Below are 22278 nucleotides of genomic sequence, written 5' to 3' on the forward strand. Positions count from 1 at the left end.
CTTATTTTTCCTTTGGACAATGCTTGGCTCTTGATATATTAGGAGTCATTCCTTCTCAACACAAGATATGGCCTCTTACAAAACGACATATGTTTTTGTTTTTTTTCTTTCACCGACTCTCACTCTCTTCTCACCCAATCTCCTCTCCCCTCGTGCTCTCTCATCTCTCATCTCTCCATCTCTCCATCTTTTTCCCTGCAATTAAAATATGTAGGAGAGAGAGTAACACCGAAGAAAAAATTTCCCCCCAAGTTGTACCCTGTTCTTCCACAATTCCCAAAATTTCCAAAACCCCCAATAAATAACTCAATAAAATTTAAATTTAAAAAGGAGAGAAATCAATACATAGTGTTTGGGTGATGATGATGGAGGAAAAGTGATTAGAGAGAGAACGGAGAATGAAGGAGGGGAGGTGACGCGGAGATGGAAGATGGTGGTCGACGTTGACACCGAGGATGGAAAATGGCAGCGATTGAGAACAGACAGGGATTAAAAATTTCTTCTAAAGAATTGCAGGGGAAGACATAGAGACAGAGAGATGAGAGGAGAGAGTAGGGGAAGAGAGGAGAGTGGGTGGAGAGAGAGAGAGAGAGAGAGAGAGAGAGAGAGTCGGCGAAACCAAAAACAAAAAAAAAGATACATGTGTCATTTTCTAAAGAGGCCACATCATGTGTTGAGGAGGAATGAGGAATGGCTCCTGATATATCAGGAGCCAAGCATTATCCTTTTCCTTTTGGTCGTTGATTATGAGTACGATAAAGTGTGTGGAAATGTTGGGATTCCTAAAGATAACTCTTTCTTGCTTAATATTATATACTTTCACCCTTCATTAAGATATTTTGAGTGGGTGGTCTCTCTTTTTCATCAACTGATTACAATTTGCACATAACTCTAGGAAAAGTTAGGGGCCTATTTAATAACTATTTTTATTTTATTTTATTTTTTTCGTGCTGGAGTATTAAAAAAATGAAAAAGGAGAATGGAAGTGAGAGTGAAGATGAGAGAGAAGGATGAGACAAAAAAGTAACAAAAGTGAAAACCAAAACTAAAAACTAAAATCTGTTTGAAATTGTTTTCACTTTTGTTACTCTTCCCTCTCATCCTCTCTCTCTAAATCTCATCCTCATCCTCACTCTCATTATCACTCTCATTTTCATCTATACTCTAACACAAAAAATATAAACTATAAACTATAAACTAAAATTGAAACAATTATCAAACGGCCTTAGTGTTTTATCCTCTCATTTTATATGCTTACATCTTGTTTATCTTTTGTCTTATCTTTAGCTTACGTTATGCAAAAGAATATTCTAAAGGAAATTTTTGTGACTTTCCTGACTTTCTTCCCTTGCTTGAAGCCTTCGTAGATGTCAACTTCCTATTGGTTACTAAATGCTCGAGAGTGGCCACTAGGATTGATCCAAACGTTCTGGTTGGGCTCGACTTCTATTATTTGGAAAATGGATTATTTTAACAAATGAGATTGTGGGCTTTATACGTTGGTTTTTGGTTCTGGGCTTCAAGATCTAGGATCTACGGTCATGAATTGTTTGCTTGCACTCAGTGCAATTCAGGACGGTCCAGAACAAAGACAAACACCTTGTTTTTTTTCCTTATATAAGCGATATTGAGGAATAGGGAAATTGAACCTAGCATCTCATGGTCATCCTTTTCTTTGTTTAGTACTTTTCCCAAATGGTTTATAAGGAGTTAGGTTATCCCCTTATTACCAATTGGTTTTGTGGTGGAATCTCAACTTCCTTTGTCGTATCAGAGGATGAAAGCTCTACAGCAACAGTCTCATATCACACAATATATTGTCCATGTATTAGGCTTGAAATGTCGCCACACATGGGGGGGTGTGTGAGAATGTCAATGTGAAAATATCACACATTGGAAAGTTGAGAAACCTAACAAGAGCTTATAAGGAGTTGGGCTACTCCCCCTATTGCCAATTGTTTTTGAGGTGGAACCTCAACTTTCTCATTTTATATTTCACACCTCCAAAGATTTGGTTCATTTTGAAGAAAAATATTGTTATTTAAAACATCTCAATTATTATTAACGCTTATTACATACAAGATTTTCTCTCAATCTCACTCAATTGCAGATCCCTTTTTCTATTAAGCCCATTCAATGTGTTCATGGTGAGCCACAAACAACAACCAAAAAATTTTCCATTTAGAAATAAAAGAGAAGAAGAACCATAATCGAAAAGTTATGATGCCTAAATATCAATGAATCCATCTGAAATTCACAAGGTTTTCTTGTGGGTTATTTTTTTCCTGATTGATGAATCGTTACCACCAGGGCGACCACTATTGCATAAGTTGATCACCGACTACTGCACATCAACTAACGACACCACCTACACCAACAAAGTCAGGAGGCTCTGAGCTTCTACCATAGTTGACGACACCAGCAATAGAAGTGTCATGCTCTGACGTACAAAATCCCGTCAGCCTTGTAACTACCCAACATCGAAAAACAATTTTCCTTTTCCCTTCATCATCCATGTTCTCTACTCTAAAACTTCCTTACGAAAACATCTAAAATATTTTATTGATGTTTAATTAATATTTAATAGAAATTCGTGGATCTAGAGCATCTACAATGGGCTCCTTAAATCACCTTCTGAGATAAATTTTATGGAGGAATTGGAAAAATACAACTCCAACCATGCTCCATATCCACCTCCTAAAATAGGGAGACCTCTAGGAACTCCTAAATTTGAGGAGGGAGAAACAACTCCTAGTGGCTCCTTATAATTTAATAAGGCTTTATTTTATGTATATTTTAAGCCTTGAATTAATTAAGACTATTTTTTTTTATATATAGACGGACCATATATATATATATATATATATATATATATATATATATATATATATTGCATTTAGGGAGTGAAACCATTTAATATACGGGACTTTTTATTTTGTTAAGTTTCCGATGTGGGACTTGTGTATTCTTCAACACTCCTCCTAATGTGAGACCACTTTTTAGTGGACCACACGTGCAACCAATTCCACATCGCCACCTTTTTTTTTTCTTTTTTTTTGAGTTTGTTTTTATTTTGGTTCAATTTGGAGTTTTTGTTTGATTTGAGTTTAATCGGGCCCATTCAACTAGCCCGCTTTGATACCATGTTAAATTTAGAAAGACTGGCCAACGACCCACTATTAGCAACATCGATATTGTCCCCAACTTAACCACCTACAAAGCCCAATAGGTGTGGGGTTTTATCACAAAAGGTCTCGGTGTTATTAGGAGTAAAGCCATTCATTATATTTTGTATTTTATTTAGTCAAGTTTCCGATGTGAGACTCATATTCTTCAACACACCCCCTTATGTGGGACCACCACATAGTAGGCCACACGTGGAGCCAAGTCCATATCGGAGTCAAACATTTAAGTCCAACACATGAACACCACCGTATTAGGTAAGGGGTAAGGGTAAACATTCAAGTCCAACATGTAAACACTACGTATTGGGTAAATGTAAAGGCTCAATTCAGGTCCAGTCAATTAACCCGCTCTGATACCATGTTAAACTCAGAGAGACGGGCATGTGGCCCACTACTAACAACACCGATATTGTCTCCAACTTAACCACATGCAAAGCCCAGTATGTGTGAGATTTTATTACAAAAGGCCTCGGTATTATTAGGAGTGAAACCATTTATTATATGAGACTTTCTATTTTGTTAAGTTTCCAGTGTGGGACTCGTGTATTCTTCAACACTCCTCCTCACGTGGGATCACTTTTTAGTAGACCACACGTGCAACCAATATCGGAATACACGAGTCCCACATCGAAAACTTAACAAAATAGAAAGTCTCATATAATAAATGGTTTCGCTCCTAATAACATCGAGGCCTTTTATATAAAACCCCACACCTACTAAACAGGTGGTTAAGTTGGGGACAATATCAACGTTGCTAGTGGTGGTCCAAGGGTCCGTCACTCAGAAATCTTAACATGGTATCAGAGCGGACCGGTTGACTGGGCCTGATTAAACCCAAATCAAACAAAAACCCCCAAATTGAACCAAAATCAAACAAACCCCAAATGAAAAAAAATTGAAAAAAAATGACCGATGTGAAATTGATTGCACGTGTGGTCCACTAAAAAGTGATCCCACGTGAGTGGGAGTGTTGAAGAATACACAAGTCTCACATCTAAAATTTAACAAAATAGAAAGTCTCATATAATAAATGGTTTCACTCATAATAACATCGAGGTTTTTTTGTATAAAACCACACACCTGCTAAATAAGTGGTTAAGTTAGGGACAATATCTATGTTACTAGTGGTGGGCCAAGAGTCCATCCCACTAAAATCTTAATAGAGAGTTCCTATAATAGTTTTTGTGTGTTTTTAGCTAAATTTAAACTAAATAATATGGAGCATGATTGTAAATGTTAAGTTAACTTTATGTTAGGTAAAGGACAAGTGTCAAAATATGAAGAATGAAACAAAGTGGGCACAGGTATTTTGGGCACGGGAAAATTGAAGTCCCTCACGACAGCTTCTGCGGTTCGCTTTCTGAACTTTCGTACTAACAGAAAGTCTCCAGGTTTAACCGTAAGTGGTATGATTGCCCCCCTTACAATCATGAACGGGTAGACTTTTCTTCTTTTAAGTACTGATCAATCAGAAATGCTTGTCCTGTCGAATAGTTTTTTTGCTTTTTGGGTACGAATCCAACTGGTTAGGTTAATAGTCACAAACGATCAACATGTGAAGATCATGAACCCTTTTCGATTAATAGAAAGGAGAACATTCAAATTTAGAAGCTTTCCATACGCTACATTTGACGATGTTTCGAACTTCTACGTAGAAAAGAGATAAGAGAAATTCGAACTTAGAAGCTTTTCAAATATTAAGAAAAGAAATACGCTAGATTAAGAACTCGTCGATGCTAGAATAGGGTTTTATTTTTTAAGAAACCTCAAATAATTTTTTTAGCTCCCCAGTGTGTTAGAAATCTAAAGGCTCTCTCTATCTTCTTTATCTTACTGATAAGATCTAAAGAAAACCAATGGGTGGATAAGATCAAATCGCTTTGCCATTTACTCTTCGGTAAAATATAGCAATAATTGACTGGAAATGTGACGCAGACAGATTGCACGTACAGATTGCACAGATTGCAGTTCCATAACAGGTGACGTTCATGAGAATATATAATAAAAATAATATATACAAAAAGGTATAAACGTTTAAGCTCAACTCAACTCAACTCAACTGTGTCAAACTCAGATCATATTAAAATAAAATAAAAAATTGGAAACGATAGAGGAAGGAAGCATCGATCCTGTGGGAAAAAAGAAGAAATTAACAATTTTATAAATAAAAAAGGTATAAAAAAAAAAAGGTGCAAAGAAAGCAAAAGAACGGAAACATTCAAACATGGGGTGGTGCATGCAGTATGGCATAGAACACTTTCACATGAGGTCCAGCTTGGAATATACAGAAAAAAAGTAGTTTGGCTTCTTGTAATGGAAAATTCACCTTCTTTCTCATTGCCATTCCTGGAACTTCTCTGAAAATCACTTTTATTTTAATCTGAGTTATATATATATTGAGATGACCTCTCACAGCAAAAGCTGTTGCAGCAGGCCAGGCACTCATTGAGGTGGAGTTCCTTTATGCCCTCAGTCTGTCTTCAAAGATAGAGAATCTTTCTGAAAATGTTGAAATTCTCTCGTGTACCATATTTATATATGCACACATTCAACATTTTCTTCTGCTTACCCTAACTGCAAAAGGTGAATTTCCTTTATAAGCTTGTGAATGTTCAGCAAGAATCCTAGACATTTTGCTATTTTTGCTGTGTATTGCTTTTTATATATATATATATACATATATAATAGCATGAATTGACAGCCATGGAAATGTAAGGACCCCACCATGCAGGATTGTATATAATAATGGTTTTCTGGCCTGACCATGGAAAAATATCCCCCCGTTTTGAATAAAAATGTTCAATAATTAAGTGCACAGCCAATCAAATCAAGAACCAATTCCAAGGGACCCAATTAATATGAGAGGCACAGATATATAACATGAGTATATTATGCATATTATCCTAAATAAGCAAAAATTATTGCGTGCACCACATTTTTCTTAGTTAATCATAGAGAGATTGTTAATTAGTAGTATAAGGGCTCGTTCGGCACTGCTTATCTAGGAAGCACTTCTACTTATAATTGTTTCTACCAAAAGCGCTTTTATTATAAATACGTTGAAATTTTCATAAGAAATTAAAGTGCTTCTTGGAAAAGCACTTGGGAGTGCTTCCTGAAGATGCACATGGTATGTGCTTCTCCAGAAAGCGCTTCTATGACCCAAAATCGCTTCTAAACTTTTCTGGCAAACATTGTTAGAAGCGCTTTTGGTTGTCAGAAAGCGCTTTTAACTGTTCCAAAAGCACTCCCAAACGAGTCCTAAATCTCAAGTCGTGATAAGATCCTAAATTTTTTTCACTTGTTGCTAATTAATTTTGAGTTGGATGTTCTAACTATACTATGATATTAGAGCACACAATTCATGTGTTAGACTCAACACGTCACCCAACTTATTACGTTTGATTTTGATCAGTTAGATCATTACAAGAAAATTTTTGACTAATGTCATGAAATTAAAATTGAAGTTGGTAAATTCGTCACATGTGATTGGAATATGTGAGGAATTTATTTTGTCGTCACTTATAACATGGCCAAGAAAACAGCAGTTTGTGGGAAAGACCAAAGTCCTCACAAACATGAGCGTGATTCTAGGTGGGAAAGACTAACAATTATTTGTGGTGCCAATGGGGTCACATATAAAATTTTAATGCGTCACAAATATTAAATGTGGGAATCTCTAGTGAAAAAAGAAAATACAAAAAGAATGAGAGGAAAAATTTCCCTACCCAAAAGAAAATATATATATTTCTGGAATTCTTTTGGTCATCACATATAATTAATTATGACAAATTATGTGAGGATCGGGCCTCACTTATTCACATCTAATATTTAAGAAACCATGTTATAGAAAGAATTAACATATAAAATACATTAATACAACCGTTATATATATAGGAATTTTTCTGGAAACGATACCACTAAACTCTATTGATGTGACATAGAAAACAGAGGGTGGGAGGTGGGGGACTGGCTAACAATGTTTTCTAGAGATGTCCATATTCTATGCCTTTATACTCTTTCTACTTCTTAATGCCTGTATCAAAACACATAATAGAGATCTAAAGTAACTCGCTTGAAAACACTATAAATACAACCTTACATGAATTCCATTTCCAAGCAATATAAGAAGTACATCTCTAATTCCTCCTGAGTTCTTATCCATTAATCTTTGGTCAATAGCTACACCTTCTTTTTCACTCCTCCTCATTCTCTCTTTCTCTCAGAAAAATGGCAAGAACGTCTGAGCCTCTGGTTGTTGGGAGAGTAATAGGAGATGTTCTTGATTGTTTCACCCCAACAACAAAAATGTCTGTCACTTACAACACCAAGCTAGTCTGCAATGGATATGAGCTCTATCCTTCTGCTGTCACCACCAAACCTAGAGTTGAGATTCAAGGAGGAGATATGAGAACTTTCTTTACTCTGGTATATATATCTATACAAATTTCCAATATTTCTCAAAGATCCCACTTCAATTAATTAGTTTTTGTTTCTCTATGAGTCTCCATTTCGGATCAACTTGATTTTACTTTGCGTCTCTTGTGATATAGTTTTCTTGTTATTGCAGATCATGACAGACCCAGATGTTCCTGGCCCTAGTGATCCTTATTTAAGGGAGCACCTGCACTGGTATACTTATTAACCCACTATCAAATTAACCTAGCAACAAACTAATCAATTAAAAGACAAATAAATATTCACTTAATTAATTTCATGAGCATGCTAGGCTAGAGCAGATGTACTCCTCCCCTTCTCCTTCTCCCCCCTCCCCCCTCTTCTCCCTGCCGGTAGTTTAGATTAGATTAAAGTAGAACATCGTGTGATTTCATATAAACCCATAAAACAATGGTCCAGATACAAGCACCTAACAGTCCTTCCGTACTTGTTAAGCATAAAAAATGACTTCAGTCAAAGCTTCTAATAGTTTGTAAAACATTCATTGTATACCTCTACATGCACCTTGTTTTTGTTTGCGTTTCTTAATTATTTGTTCATAAATTATATTCAGAATTTTCAAATTTCATCTAATATATGTGTGTGTGTGTATATATATATATATATATATATATGAGCTGATACCTAGCTAGAATAGCAAGCTAAAAGTTGTCTAAGTATAAAGATACCTAGCTAGGAACTGACAAGTTTGCTTTAATTTTGAACTAAACCCAGGATTGTGACAGATATTCCAGGCACCACAGATGCCACATTTGGTAAGTCAAATAATGTTTTATCTTTTGAAATATTTTTCCATTTTAACTTAACTGTGGTTAGATTAATTGTAAATTAATTTAACAGGAAGAGAGGTGGTGAGCTATGAGATGCCAAGGCCCAACATTGGCATCCACAGGTTTGTGTTTGTTCTCTTCAAGCAGAAAAGAAGGCAGTCTGTGAACCCTCCTTCCTCAAGGGATCATTTCAGTGCTCGAAGCTTCGCAGCTGAAAACGACCTGGGTCTTCCTGTCGCTGCCGTCTACTTCAATTGCCAGAGAGAAACGGCAGCTAGAAGACGCTAGCTAGCTACCCAGAACCCCAAAGCTCCTCCATAATATGTGAATTTTAAATAAAATTATTATCAAGTGTGTTTCATCATCCTCCCCTGTCGTTAGAGTAGTATTAGGCTAAAACTACTCACATGTAACCAGAATAATTTCCAATCAAGAGAGAGCAATGTGCGTTTGGCTCTGTCATTTTGCTGCTCTCCAATCGGACTTTATGAATTAATTTGCAGAAAGTTTGAAGTCTCACCTGACTATCTGTGAAATATCTCTCGATGGGGTTTTTAATTTATATTTTATTATAAGGGGACAGGAGGAACCAAACGTCCCTCTTTTTGTCCTTTTTAAGTTAGGGTTTTGGCTTCCATTTCGACTGGAAAAGTAGAAGAGCCTCTATTATTGACTTCATAGTTCATCTCTTCTTCCCAGTTTAGGGTTTTGGGTTGCACGTTTCAAGCTGAAAAATATGTTCGATTTGACAGCAGTCAGTCACACCACATCCAGCTATGTCGACTCTTGTAATGAAGAGGCAACTAGTTTTTTTTTTGCTTTTGAGAACGAAGAAGCAAGTATTATAGATGCATGGTAAAGAAAAATACTTGACTCCGTCAAAGAAAGTACGAATTCCTACTACTTGATTGCATTAGAGATTTCTCTTTTCGTGTTTTTGATAAATTATTTTTGTATATATGTAGAACTGTGATTTACAGAAAGTAGGAATGCCTCCTTCCATGGTAAATTTATGATTAACAATATGATTTAGAATAGGAAAAACAATTTATTGTAAAAGTTTCACTTAGAAACCCAATTTTCATGCACCCTATTTTTTTTTACACAAACCGAACATTAAGAAACTAAACCCTAAAAACTTTGTCAATTAAGAACCAAAACTTTGTCATTTGATACCAAAAAAGCCACACATTTTATGCTTAAGAACCCTAATACTATATGAGTTATTAAATTATTGGCCTTTTCATCCATGAATTTATGGGTTTTATTCTTCATTTTGCATATGGGTTTAAACTTTTCGCAATAATGGAGTCTCGACTATTTTGAGTTGTAAACAAAAAGCAATAGTCAACGGAATCTAGCGCAGTGGAAAATGATATTAAATTGCAGACAAGAGGTCACAAATTCGAACCCCCATGGCACTTAGTTGTGTGTGTGAGAAACCCCCTCTCTTGTAGTTTAGACTATCACTTGTACTGAAAGAAAAAAAAAATAAACAAAGATATACGTTATCTCATCTAAATCGATGCACAAGTTGCACATGATTAAAACAACAATATATATGTCCAAGTGCTTATTCACAGGGGCGAAGCTAGAATTGTAAAGTTGAGGAGTCAAAGAAGAAAATACAAGTATATAAAACACCTAAGTATTCAATAATTACATGTTTAGAGCTAAATATTTCTAATTGAGTAATGTCTAATTTGTTTTAGAGGAAATTTTAACTTAAATTATAAGTTGTTTATTACAAATTCTATATGTTATATATAATATATCTGGGGGGCCAGAGCTACTCCAGGACTAGAAGTGGCTCCGCCACTACTTATCTAATTAATTAAGGATCCATATATTCAAGTCTCCAAATGCAAACACATACTAGATTTAATTGCAACCTTATGAATTACTCTACCAAATCATAGGGTTAGATTTCCCTCTTGCAGTTGAGCATCGGATTAGCCATCAATGGACAATCTAACATAATGATGAGACGGAATTATACAAAATATATATATGAATATCTAGCGGATCTTTAATTTGCAGTGATAATTTCAGGTATTATACTTGACGTATTGGTAGACAGTATTGGTAGACAGTAGACATAATTGTATTATACTTGACGTATTGGGGTAGACAGTATTGGTAGACAGTAGACTTATGTTTTCTCCATTGCAGCTGTCTAAGTTCTTGAAATTCAAGATGTGTATTATACTTGACGTATTGGTAGACAGTAGACATAATTGTATTTCATGAGGTACGCATGCAATATTATGATGATTAACATAATTATATATATTATTAATCAATTTGAATTACTTTTTAAGATTTCATATTGGCAAGTAGCTAGGATACTCCAAGCATATGGTAGTGTATGAATTTTCCGAGCTCAATGATTTCAAACAGGGAAAGTATTTTAAGATATGCTTCTCACAATCTTGTCGTGTAATATGGAGAAGGGTAATAATTCAGGTAAAAGATCTTCGTAGTGGGCCTACAGAGCAAAATTCAAACATTTACTATTTTCTTTTTTGGTTCTTTTTAAATCAGAAAAGAAGAATTTCATTTGATCATCAATGTTAATACAAATCAATATAAAACTGTATCTCGATGATGCAATAAGTGTGGCCTCATTAAAACATTGCTTTAAAAAACGGCCACAGAAGAATTGGCTGCATTCTGAGAAGGCCTTGCTTTGGCTACTACAACGGGATTTTCTGGCTTCTCTTTATTGACTGACATCAAACAACTTTTGGTTCTGATTTAGGGGTAGGGGAGGTGTTTTTCCAACCTCGCTAAGTAATTAGAATGGCACACATTTTGTAGGGATGGTAACGGGCCGGGTTGGACTCAGGTATGGGAGTACTATACCCGTTAAGAATTTTTGGGAAGTATCCATCCACATCCTCATTGGGGACTAACTCCCAAACCTGCCGTGAATTCTCAATGTTTTATTAAAAAAATATTTATCCTACATTATAATACTTAATTTCATTTTAAAAAATTATCATTCAACGCAATGAATCAAAATAATCTCAATTCAACAAAACTAAATAAATATTATATTATATAGTATTTATTATATTATATTATAATATATATACATGGCTATATTATATTATTTATTACTAAAAACAAATATATTACTTATCTAGCCCAGTTTGGGGATGGAGATAATAATACCATTCTTGGCTAGTCCCCAATTGGGGATTTTTAAAATTAAGGATCCTCGTATCTACCTTGATTTTCCCACGAAATCTCCCCATTAATCTAGAGTTGGGGACCCAACCCGATGGGGATTTATGCCATTCCTAACGCTGTGGCACAACATGGGCTCAAGGAACAAAACCTTATCGTTTCGGTACATGTCGAGCCATCATGGCTCTTTCACCTTTTTGCTTTGGATAGGAGGGCATTTTATGAGATGTATTTTTTAGCTGGTTGTGATGCAGTGGTACTCTTTTTTCTTGACCAATTTCTTGTTAAACCAACACTACAAGGGGAAAAACATACACAGATAACTAACTAATGGTGTTAGATTGAAATCGCTTAGTTGTAGCATAAGTAGATCGATGTCCAAGCTCTTATGTATAGAGATGCTTGTGTAAATCTCGCCCTATAAAACTTTGGTTGTACTAGTTATGTTTTCTTTTTCCTTTTTTTTTTATCAAATAGAAACTTCATTAGATGAACTTCAAAGATGCAATCAAAGACATCAACAAGACATCTAAAATACCAATCACAAGAGGGCAACAAACTAACATGCTAAAAACAAAACTAACGCGGACAAAAGCCGCACTAAAACTAAGAGTCCACATCACCACAATTAACAAAGCTCACAAACCCAACATAACCAAAACCCTAAAACAACCCATGAGCCTAGACGAACCCTCCTACCACCACTTGAAGAAGCGCCGTCGCGGCCACACCCACCACTGTATCCGTAACAAATATGGAGAAAATATGATTTCCAACATACCTGCGTATAAGAGCGAACAAATAAAAGAAAACAACAACTTTGCCAAATAACAATTGGGTGATTTGCAGCAACCTCCATTAAAGACAATGTATAATCAAATTTAGAGAACATGAGCGGCGTTAGAGAGCGGATTTTGGGAGCAAGATTTGATTGAGAATATAGACTAAAAGGGGTAATGGGGAACTTCCATCTAACCATGGCTTAGAAGAAACTATCACAATGGGCTTTTTTTCAAAACACCCCAGTGGACTTATTCACTAACCTAAAAGTATAAGACGAGAAGAGAGGAAGGGGATGATGGGCAGTGACGCTTCTTCCTCCTCCCCCATCTATGGAGTTTTTCTTTAAAACTCACAGAGGGAGAGAGCGGCTAAGGTTTCTTGGGATAATAGATTTTAATATACGTTTCTATTTCATGAGTTTCTGGTTGAGAATGGTTGTACTAGTTACTTTTTTGCTTAATAATATATTATCACTTTTCTGTTTTAAAAAAAAATAGCAAAGAAAATTTAATATTAAAAAAAAAGAAAAGAGTAATATAAATCATGATCCTAAATCAATTTCCCTTTCTAGACCCCTTTCAAAAAGAAATTAATTGGACTATTTGTGTAACCTATAGAGACCCTTGTGAGAGGGAGATAAAGACAGACGTGCAAATAAAACGTTGAGTTTCGAAAAGCTAATGCTTAGCCTCCATAAATAGTATCAACAATGTAGTATCTTCCTTCTAATGCTGGCTCTGACCCAACTTCCAAATGGGCATCATTTTCCCTAATCAAATTACATTTGGGTTTCACTTCCTTTTGGTGAAGCACGAGAGCCTCCAAGAATGGCAGACCAAGAAGCTGCCCCAAGGGCATAGGCTTCGGCATCATTACAACATTGGCCGCCGCCTCTGGTGAGTATGGCAATGACTTGGAAACCATTGGAACGGCACGGGAGATATCTGTTACCGGCAGTAGGCAATTGGCAAGCAGTGCATTTCCAGTTGCAGTGAAATAGTTGCCCCAGTAGTACTGTGGTGGAGGAATGCTGTCGACGGAATCAAGATCGATCTCGAAAAGATCGTCTTCGTCTTCCATGTCTGCTACACCTTTACACAGTCCTGCTGTTGCATGTTCTGCAGAAGCAGAACCTCCAAGGAGAGAAGCCATGGTGTGGTTTTTTTTAACTTTCATAGATATGATGTTCCACTTATATAAATAAATATATGTTAATATTTTGGTGTTTGGTGGTGAGGTTGGAGTTCAGGTGGTGAAGTTGGAGTTCAGGTGGTAAGTAGAACGCCCTTCAACAAATCTACAACGACAATAGAAAAATGTGGAGGTTGGTCATTGAAAGTCAAATCCCACGAATGGCTGATTTTCTTTTCTTACATAATTTTTCCATTCTAAACCCATTCTACAAAAGGAAAAGAAAAATACAGAGCAGATATTTTAAATTACCAAATCAAAATTAAAATTTAACTGATTAAAGACGGAATTGGATCAGCCCAAAAATCCTACATCACCATATACAATACAGTAATTGGAAGTTAGATTTTGGATGACCAGTTACTTAACAGAACAAAGGGTATCTTATGTTAAATCTAGCAAAGCTCAAAACCAATCTTGATAAGGAACTGTTGATTCAATATCTACCAAAACCACTAAAGTTTGCGCAGTAGACGACCTAACTACCTCAACATAACAGAAGATATTCCACAGTTTCTCTAATATATAAAAAATGGAGCAACATCAGTTAGAGATTCATAAGTCAAAATCAACCTATCCTGAAACAGAAGGACTCCAGCGTTGCCCAATTGGAGAAGCCAACAATACATAACTCTGCATTTAATCCTTTTAAGTTCAACAACCAAAAGCAATAACAAATAACTCTCAGAAGTTAACAATGCGACAAAACCAAATCCTTCGAGTTTGGATACAGATGCGTTATAATATGTAAAGTTCATATATACCGATGCCTTATTTACAGATATCTTCAGTAATTTCTCTCTTTTCTGCATCTTGAACATTTATATATTAAAGCTTCAAGTTTCTAAAGCTTTGGGTTTTACAACATTGTTTCCAACCATACAATGCTACACTTCCCGATATTTCTTTCTCAACTAACAATGGCATTGTCCCATTGGGTTCTATAACATGGTTGGTTTCATTGCAATGCTGCAGTATGCACCTCAAGTACCACATGGGTTGGGAAACAAAAGTTAGGGGAAAATGTTGGGCTATTAAGCATATTCCTTTACAAAAACCGAACCGTAAAGAAAGGCGAGGATCTTTCATTGCATGACTCAATCTCTAAGCCAAAATCTACTGCAGTATTTAATAGAAGGCCCACTAAAACTTCCTAGATAGCACAGTTTAAAAGCATCATAAGGAAGAATTACCCTATAACCTACAGCTCTGTTAACCTAACAGCAAAGTTATTATCATTTGGGGCTTTCACTTTTGCACCTAACAAATAAGATGAGCCTTGGATGACTATATTTCTGACAAATAAGCCAGGCCATTCTTTTACCATTTGATGCAGGCAGGTTGTGTTCTAGCTTTGTGTGTCTAGTCTGTACACCATCACACTAGGAAGTTGATTCGCCTCAATCTCATGCTTGTGTTTTGTCATTGAGGCTTAGGCAAAATGTTGAACTACTAAAACAGAAACTCAGAGAGAACCCCAGATACAAACCTTTTTATTCCTTGTTTGTTAGACAAGCAAATCCTAGGCTACAAGGAGGCTAGATGACAGAGCAACCGATATTGGACGTGAGCAAAATGAATCACCTAATTCATGAACTTATAACACAATTAATCAATACAACAACTAGAAAGCAACATAATTGGAAAGATAAGTGAACCCAAATCCATTTCTAATAACCATGAGGTAAAACATTTTTCGAAGTAAGTCAGGCCAAAAATTCAAATTCATTTCATCGTGATATCTCCATTTTCTACATTATCCCAACGTACATTCTGAATGCTTCCAATCACAACATCACATATATCTAAATCCACAGCTACAGAGATGTTCAAGACATTCACTATCAACCAACCACCAAAAATTTGCAGAGTGTAAATCAATTGTTTCACAACCAATGCCACTAAAATATCACAAGAAGCGAAAACAGAGTGTAAATCAAGAAACAAGCATACGCTATCAACCCACGATGCTCATCACCACCGTCAGCAAGCGCAACCATGAGCCCCGTGCACACCCTCGTGGCCCACAACACAAAGACGGCAGCCACGGCAATCCTGAAGCTCCCGCCTTGGGGGACGAAGAGCGAGGCGGCCGATAAGATCACCACGGGCAGCATACAATACCCAATCACGGACGTACACCTGTGCAGGTCGAGATTGCCGTTACGCCCAGCCAACATGTTGAAGACGATGTAGAGGAAGATGGAAGAGACGACGATCCATCCGAGGATGACGCCGAACTGGATTTTTCCCGCGAGGAGTTGGAAGAGGCAGAGAGACATGTAAAGGAGGATCGGGCCAGAGAGGTCCGAGTCCTTGTGGACCGCCGGGTTGGACCGGAACGGGTTGAGAATAGACTTGGTTTTTCTCCAGATTTGGTCAGGGTGGATGCCGAGCTCGTCGAGGAGGGGCTCCTCGTCCTCGAAGGAGGCGGAGCCGCCAGGGATGGAGGAGGAGCCGATCGGCCCTCCGAAGAGGGAGGAGGAGGAGGAGGCGGCGGCGGCCGAGCCGATGTCGAAGGACATGAAGGGGATCGAGGAGGTGGAGGAGCGCGGGGGTTGAAACGGCGCCGTCGCGACGCGGCGTTGCTGGATGTTGTTGGATCCGACGGCGCTAGGGTTCCCGCCGGAGGGGAACACCACCGGAGGTACCGCGAACTCCTTCGTCATTTTGGGATCTGCAGATTTGGGGAGTTTGGGGGTGGGATTGATTAGGGTTTTGAGAATTGGGGGATAGAGAGAGAAAGGTAGGGACGAAGGAGTGGGAGTTTTGGAGCGAGGTGAAGAGATCGGTTATCACCCAGCAAAGCGGTTTGTATTTGGGAAGGGACAAAGGGTATATTTGACGTTTTCACTGTGCAGTTCGGTTTATTGGTGGTGAGCGTCATCGCGCGGCATTGGCCAGGTGACGTTTCTAGTGTTTGATATTACTTTATTGCCCTTCTACTATTTTGTCTGAAACTTTCTTGCTCTTTAAGTCTTGAGTTACTGGGAAAAGAGAGTCTCTCTCTCGAGGTAACTGAAATTAAAAAAAAGGTAAATTACTTAAATGATCCTTAAATTTGTGTTCGATTTACATTTTAGTTCCTAAACTAAATTATTCGTTCAAATGGTCCATCAACTTTATATTATTTGGTCCATTGGTCCCACCGTCTAATTTTCTGTTAGATTTAACTAAATTTTTGGGTAAATACGACTTTTCATAATTAACAAATAAAAATATGGCTAAAATAAATACAAAATTAGAAGAAAAAAAAATTCATGAGACCCAAACTCCCTCCCTTCGATTTCTTCTCCCCCATTCCTCACAAACCTCTCCACGCCGACCTTGTACCCAGTGCTCACCAACCTCCTAACGTGGACATTCAACCAGAAAGTGGGCACACTAGCAGTCAAGAAATTGTGATCCATATGGGCATAAATCCCCAAAACCCTTGCAGCAATTTCGGCATCTTGGCAGAAGAACCGGTACTTGTAATCGACTTCCACCATCAAAAGGACATCTGGGTACTTCTTCTTGACGTCTACCACTTGCTGCTCCAAATGCGTGAACTTGGCAGGTGGGTTGGAAGAAGGAGAAGGTTTTGGAACGTCGGATAATGGTTCTAGAAGCTTCTAAAGGAACTTTAGGTGGAAGAAGGGATTGGGTGCGATGGGTATAGGGTTGTGGGTGTGGGGAGAGAGTTTGGGTAGTTTGGATGGTTTGGGAGATGAGGAGGTAAGGTGGGAGGAGAGGAGAGTGCGCTTGGAGGGTGAGAAATTGACAGTGGTTGTGATTTTGGGAGGTGGGGTTAGAGGGTGATGAGGTGGGGAGGAGGGTGGTGGGTGGTTGTCTCTCAACAACAAAGCGAAATCAAGGGGGAGGGGGAGAGGGTATGGGTAGTTGTTGAGTTGGGGTTTTGGGTTCGTTGGGAGGGGGTCTGTGGAAGATTTTTTTTCTTCTCTTTTTCTGTAGTTGCTGGCTCGGGTGGAGGGTGGGGAGGAGCTGGGGTTCTAGGTTCATGGGGCCTGGGATGAAGGGTGGTTGTGGGATGGGATTAGGGGTTGGAGCTTGAGGGTGGTAGCCATGGAGAAAGAGAGAGAGAGAGCGAGAGAGAGAGAGAGAGAGAGAGAGAGTTTATTTCATTTTTCAGTATTTATTTATTTTTTAATGTATAAATTGACCAATTTGCCCTCATATTTAACGGCAATATTGATAGAATGTAATGATAGGACCAATAGAGTGATTAATATATAGTTAATGGACCATTTGAAAGAATAATTTAATTGAGGGACCAAAATGTAAATTAAGTTTGAGAACCATTTAAGTAATTTACCCTTACAAAAAAAGTTCTAATTCTAAAATAATACACTCATTTGTCTTCAAACCTGTTATAAATCTATGGAATGTGGATGACCACCATGACATCCATTACCTCCACCCCTTATTGCTTTGTAACCTATGCCCTTATTATTGTAATTAGTAGCTATAAATTGTGGGTTAAATACCTCTATTGTAAGCCTATAAATAGGCGCTTATCAAAGATGAATAAGAGAAGTTGATACAAGTTCATAGAATAAATTCTCTGTATATCTCTTCCTCTTATTGTTCTCTACAATTCCCCCTAGTTTTATAACACATTATCAACACGACATTGCTCTTGGTATGTTTTCTTTCTCTGAATTTTCTTTCTTCTTATATGAGCTAGAGTCATCACAAGGTATAGAGTTTCTTTGTACTCACCATCAGACTTCATCATGCTCATTTAAGAAAAAAAAAATTCTTATTCTTATTACACATGAATATAATGCCATGTTTTTTTAATTTGTTTGTTTATTTAATTTTAAGTATGATCTTAATTATTATGATGAGTTTGTATTATACAAAAGATCAAGGCCTAAAGTTCCTCGATCCTCATCATATAATTAGATTAGGACCTAGAGTCCTTTTGATTGAATTAGAACCTGAAGTTCTTTAATTCCAAATAATTGAAGGCGTGAAGTTCCACAAATTTAAAGAGCACGTAAGGACATGAAACTCCTTGATTTTGTATTAATCAAAATAAGAATTCCATGAGACCTACATATGTCAAGAACCCGAACCAAAAATTCCGAGTGCATATACATCAATTTGAGTATGAAGTTCAAAGCACAACTATTAATTCAATTTATTTAGATCTACGTATTTGAACATGAAGTTTCAAATATATGTTGATATGAACCTGAAGTTCATAGTTTTTCATGGATCTTAATACTATATATGAACCTGAAGTTCATTACTTATTTATGCCTATATGAACCTGAATTGGTTGGAAATCCAATTCTTAAACTTGTAGTTTTATCTACATATTGAATCCACATTAATATTGGATTATCTTGGAATTTCATAGTCTTTAATTTATTTATTTTATTCCTTGTTTATACCACTTTACTCACTTTATTTTATTTTATTTATGTTAGGTTATTAGTTAATTTCGTTTTACAATTGGTAAATTTTTGTATTACTGCCCCAATATTGACATTCAGAGGCGTTTATTGAAGAAACTTCTTACTTTCTTTTGTAGGTGTTGAGGCCCAAAAAAGTCACGAGAAGCCCAAAGACATTTAAGGCCCGATATAACATATAATTTTGGTCATGCGTTAATCCAAGCTATATTTTGGGAATTAATTCATTAAATAAATAATAGTGTCCATGCCATGCAAAGCCAATAATACATTTTTCATATGTCAATCACCTATCAAGCTTACATGAACCCAAGTCATGTGGTTACGGGGGCATGAGAGATTGTGGTGTGGAAGGTTACGGAGGTCCACAAGGCCCGCGGAAACTCTTGGATAATGGAGACTTTGGGCTAGCTACTTGGGAGCACCAAAGTCCAAGCCCATTACTTAGAGTTCTCCAATGTGGGTAAGCAAATGAGATATTTTCCAAGCATTTCCTTTTATCCATAGGAAATAGTCATTTTCCAAATACCTAGCTTTACTCGTTGGAAATAAGCCTTTTTCAGCACTCCCTATTACCCATTGGAAACAAGTCAATTCTGACACTTCCCTTTACCCGTTGGAAATAGTCATTTTCCAATGCTTAGCTTTACTCATTGGAAATAAGAATGTCCCAATGCTCCCTTTTACCCATAGGAAATAAACTAGTTCCAACACTTCCTTTTACCTATTGGAAACCAAAGAGAGCCTTCCCCCTCTATAAATTGGGAGGCATTTGCCCAGCCAAAACTAGCCTCTCTTGGTTGTTGCAAACTTCTCAACAACCATGAGAACTCATCTTCTTTTCTCTTTTTGGCTGCTACAAGCATTCTAGTAGCCATCCCAGCCATCAACCTCCATCTTTTGACTGCTGCAAGCATCCCAGCAGCTGTCAACCAACATCTCTTGGTTGCTCAAGCCCCCAGCAACCATCGAACCACTTTCCTTTCTCCCTTTGGCTGCTGCAAGCATTGCAGCAATCATCCCAGCTATTCATCAACCATCACAACCAAGATTTTCCTTCCTCCTCATACCCTTCCAAGCTATAAATACCATAGTCTTCAAGCCTCAAGATTTTCCTCCCATCCTCCTCTTGAAACTCTTAAATCCTCATAGCCATAGCCATAGCCACAAATAACAAATCATCAACACCCCAAACTTAAGCATATCCAACACCAAGCCAAGCACATGCATTCTCATTTGCTAAACTTGTGAATCTTTAGCTCCCACACTCCAAGCTCTCATGCCAAGCTAATATAATCTCAGATCTACATCAACAAGTCATCTTCAACTTTTCGTCATGCTGCCGGAAACGTCAACATCAAACACGCAGTCACTGGAAGAAGAACAGAGTACCCCCCTGGGACATGCTTTTCCCTCGGGATACTTTGGGCCTAGTCCTCGCTAACTCGGAAAGAGGGGCAACAAAGGCTTAATCCACCACTCTATGGCGGTTCGAGAATCAACAAGCCCGGACGAGCCTTCCGACGGAAAAAGACCCCAACATTAGGTAAGTTTATGATGTCATAAACCAGAAGTTTATAAGGTCCCAATATTACACAACTATTAAAGTAGTTGAAGATTATGATGTCATAAACCAGAAGTTCATTGATTAGATAACTTTTATGTTATGGCATGACTGTCTTGGATCCATGTTCCACAATGATACATAAGATTTTTATAAATTTGTAAGGACATCGTTTAAAGACTCAAAATATTGTCTTGTCCAACAAATATCATTACAAAGAATGCTCACAAATAAAAGCTGTCATAAGATCATCTTAGTCAAAAATTGGCTTTGAGCTCTTTTTCCTTAAATAATTCAAGGGGATACTTGTGAGCCTATACAACATTTAATTATGGATCACTTCACCAATTTTATTGAATGTGCCTACTAAAATGGTCACATATTTGTCTCTTGTCAAGACGCTTACGAGCACAACTCCCATATTATCCAATCCAGTCAATTTGACTTGATAATGATGGTGAGTTTATTTTCCTACATTTTGAGACAATTTTCCTGCCGTTATGGGGAGAAATGGCAGTTCCTGAAGAACGTCGTGAAATAGTGTTGAATCGGTCCGCTTTTGTCTCATCAAGATAATGCATATATAAAGTTATGAATATGTAAGCATGGATTGATATTCATGTATCACAATCCATTAACATGACAATAAGTGACTATATATAATGCATTCTTGGAGCATGACAAAAATATAGATTCTAAAAACTTAACTCCCCAAAAGTGAGTGATTATTTGAAAAATTCAAGCCCTATAAAAAAATAACGCTTTATAGGAGGTTATGATCCACATATTCTAATTAATTCATCGTAAAAGAAATGTTTGTCCCATAAGTGACAATATAAGCCCCTAAAGAGGCATTGGTACCCCAAAGCAATGAGATGCTTATAAATTATGCATGCGCATGCACATGAGAATTGTGGAATCACGAATTGATGATACATTTGGTTTATTAGAAGCTACTACAATCATTAAGGGCTATGATTATATTAAATCTTGCCTTATGAATGTCGACAAGTTAAGTGATTGGCCAAAATGGAAATAGGCAATTACATTTATCACTAAATATGAAGTGTGAGATATTAAACCTATAGCTCAAACACCGAATTACAAATGTTAAGTATGAAGGTTACGAATTGGTGTTTGTGAAGTGAAATAAGATCACTAATATGACATAAGGTTTCCTGGGAGAGACATGGTTTTAGTCTCCCATCTCATCATAAATGCATCCATATTTCTATAAGTGCAGTTGGAATTTTAACGCGAAACTTATAGCATGTGTTAAATACATATTTATTAAGACTATATGGTACATGGAAATCCTCAAAGCTCATGAAATATTTGAGATATATCGGATGAAGCGACCCCTTGAAGGATATAAAGTACCACAATATTATTAATTAAGAGTTAACACTAAGAGTTTGAGTATTTTGAATTCAAATTTGATATTGTTGTAATATATTCTAACTATTAAATTAGTTGTTGATGCTCCTAAAGAGTTCAATCATTTGAAAAGTGAAATGCAGGTCGAATAGTGTGATAAACGATCATGTATGAAGACAATGTTACTTGTATTGCTCAAATCAGAAAAGGGTTCATCAAGGGTGACATAGTTTCATAAAAAAGCCAAGAGATTGGAGTTAAACAAATTCGTTCACAAGATAATTTGGCAAACCTTTTTACCAAAACTTTTTTATAAAGCCTAAAGTCCAAAAGTT

The 22278-nt window shown here is 37.0% G+C and overlaps 3 protein-coding genes across 3 annotated transcripts; 1 reads left to right on the forward strand and 2 right to left on the reverse strand.

The window, feature by feature from the left end:
• The first annotated feature begins 7263 nt into the window (after positions 1 to 7263).
• LOC110753550 (CEN-like protein 2) lies at positions 7264 to 8896 on the forward strand. Its single transcript, XM_021954469.2, has 4 exons — positions 7264 to 7613; positions 7756 to 7817; positions 8358 to 8398; positions 8484 to 8896. The coding sequence occupies exons 1-4, from the start codon at positions 7416 to 7418 to the stop codon at positions 8699 to 8701; spliced, it is 519 nt and encodes a 172-aa protein (XP_021810161.1). The 5' UTR covers positions 7264 to 7415; the 3' UTR covers positions 8702 to 8896.
• A 4154-nt stretch (positions 8897 to 13050) lies between these two features.
• Positions 13051 to 15150, reverse strand: LOC110753562 (uncharacterized). Its single transcript, XM_088244887.1, has one exon. The coding sequence runs from the start codon at positions 13562 to 13564 to the stop codon at positions 13073 to 13075; it is 492 nt and encodes a 163-aa protein (XP_088101013.1). The 5' UTR covers positions 13565 to 15150; the 3' UTR covers positions 13051 to 13072.
• Positions 15151 to 15281: 131 nt separating this feature from the next.
• On the reverse strand, positions 15282 to 16420 carry LOC110753553 (Integral membrane Yip1 family protein). Its single transcript, XM_021954474.2, has one exon. The coding sequence runs from the start codon at positions 16246 to 16248 to the stop codon at positions 15481 to 15483; it is 768 nt and encodes a 255-aa protein (XP_021810166.1). The 5' UTR covers positions 16249 to 16420; the 3' UTR covers positions 15282 to 15480.
• Between the last annotated feature and the right edge of the window lie 5858 nt (positions 16421 to 22278).

Source organism: Prunus avium, chromosome 7 (genome assembly GCF_965620075.1).
Source record: "Prunus avium chromosome 7, drPruAviu1.hap1.1, whole genome shotgun sequence".
Taxonomy (NCBI): Eukaryota; Viridiplantae; Streptophyta; class Magnoliopsida; order Rosales; family Rosaceae; genus Prunus; species Prunus avium.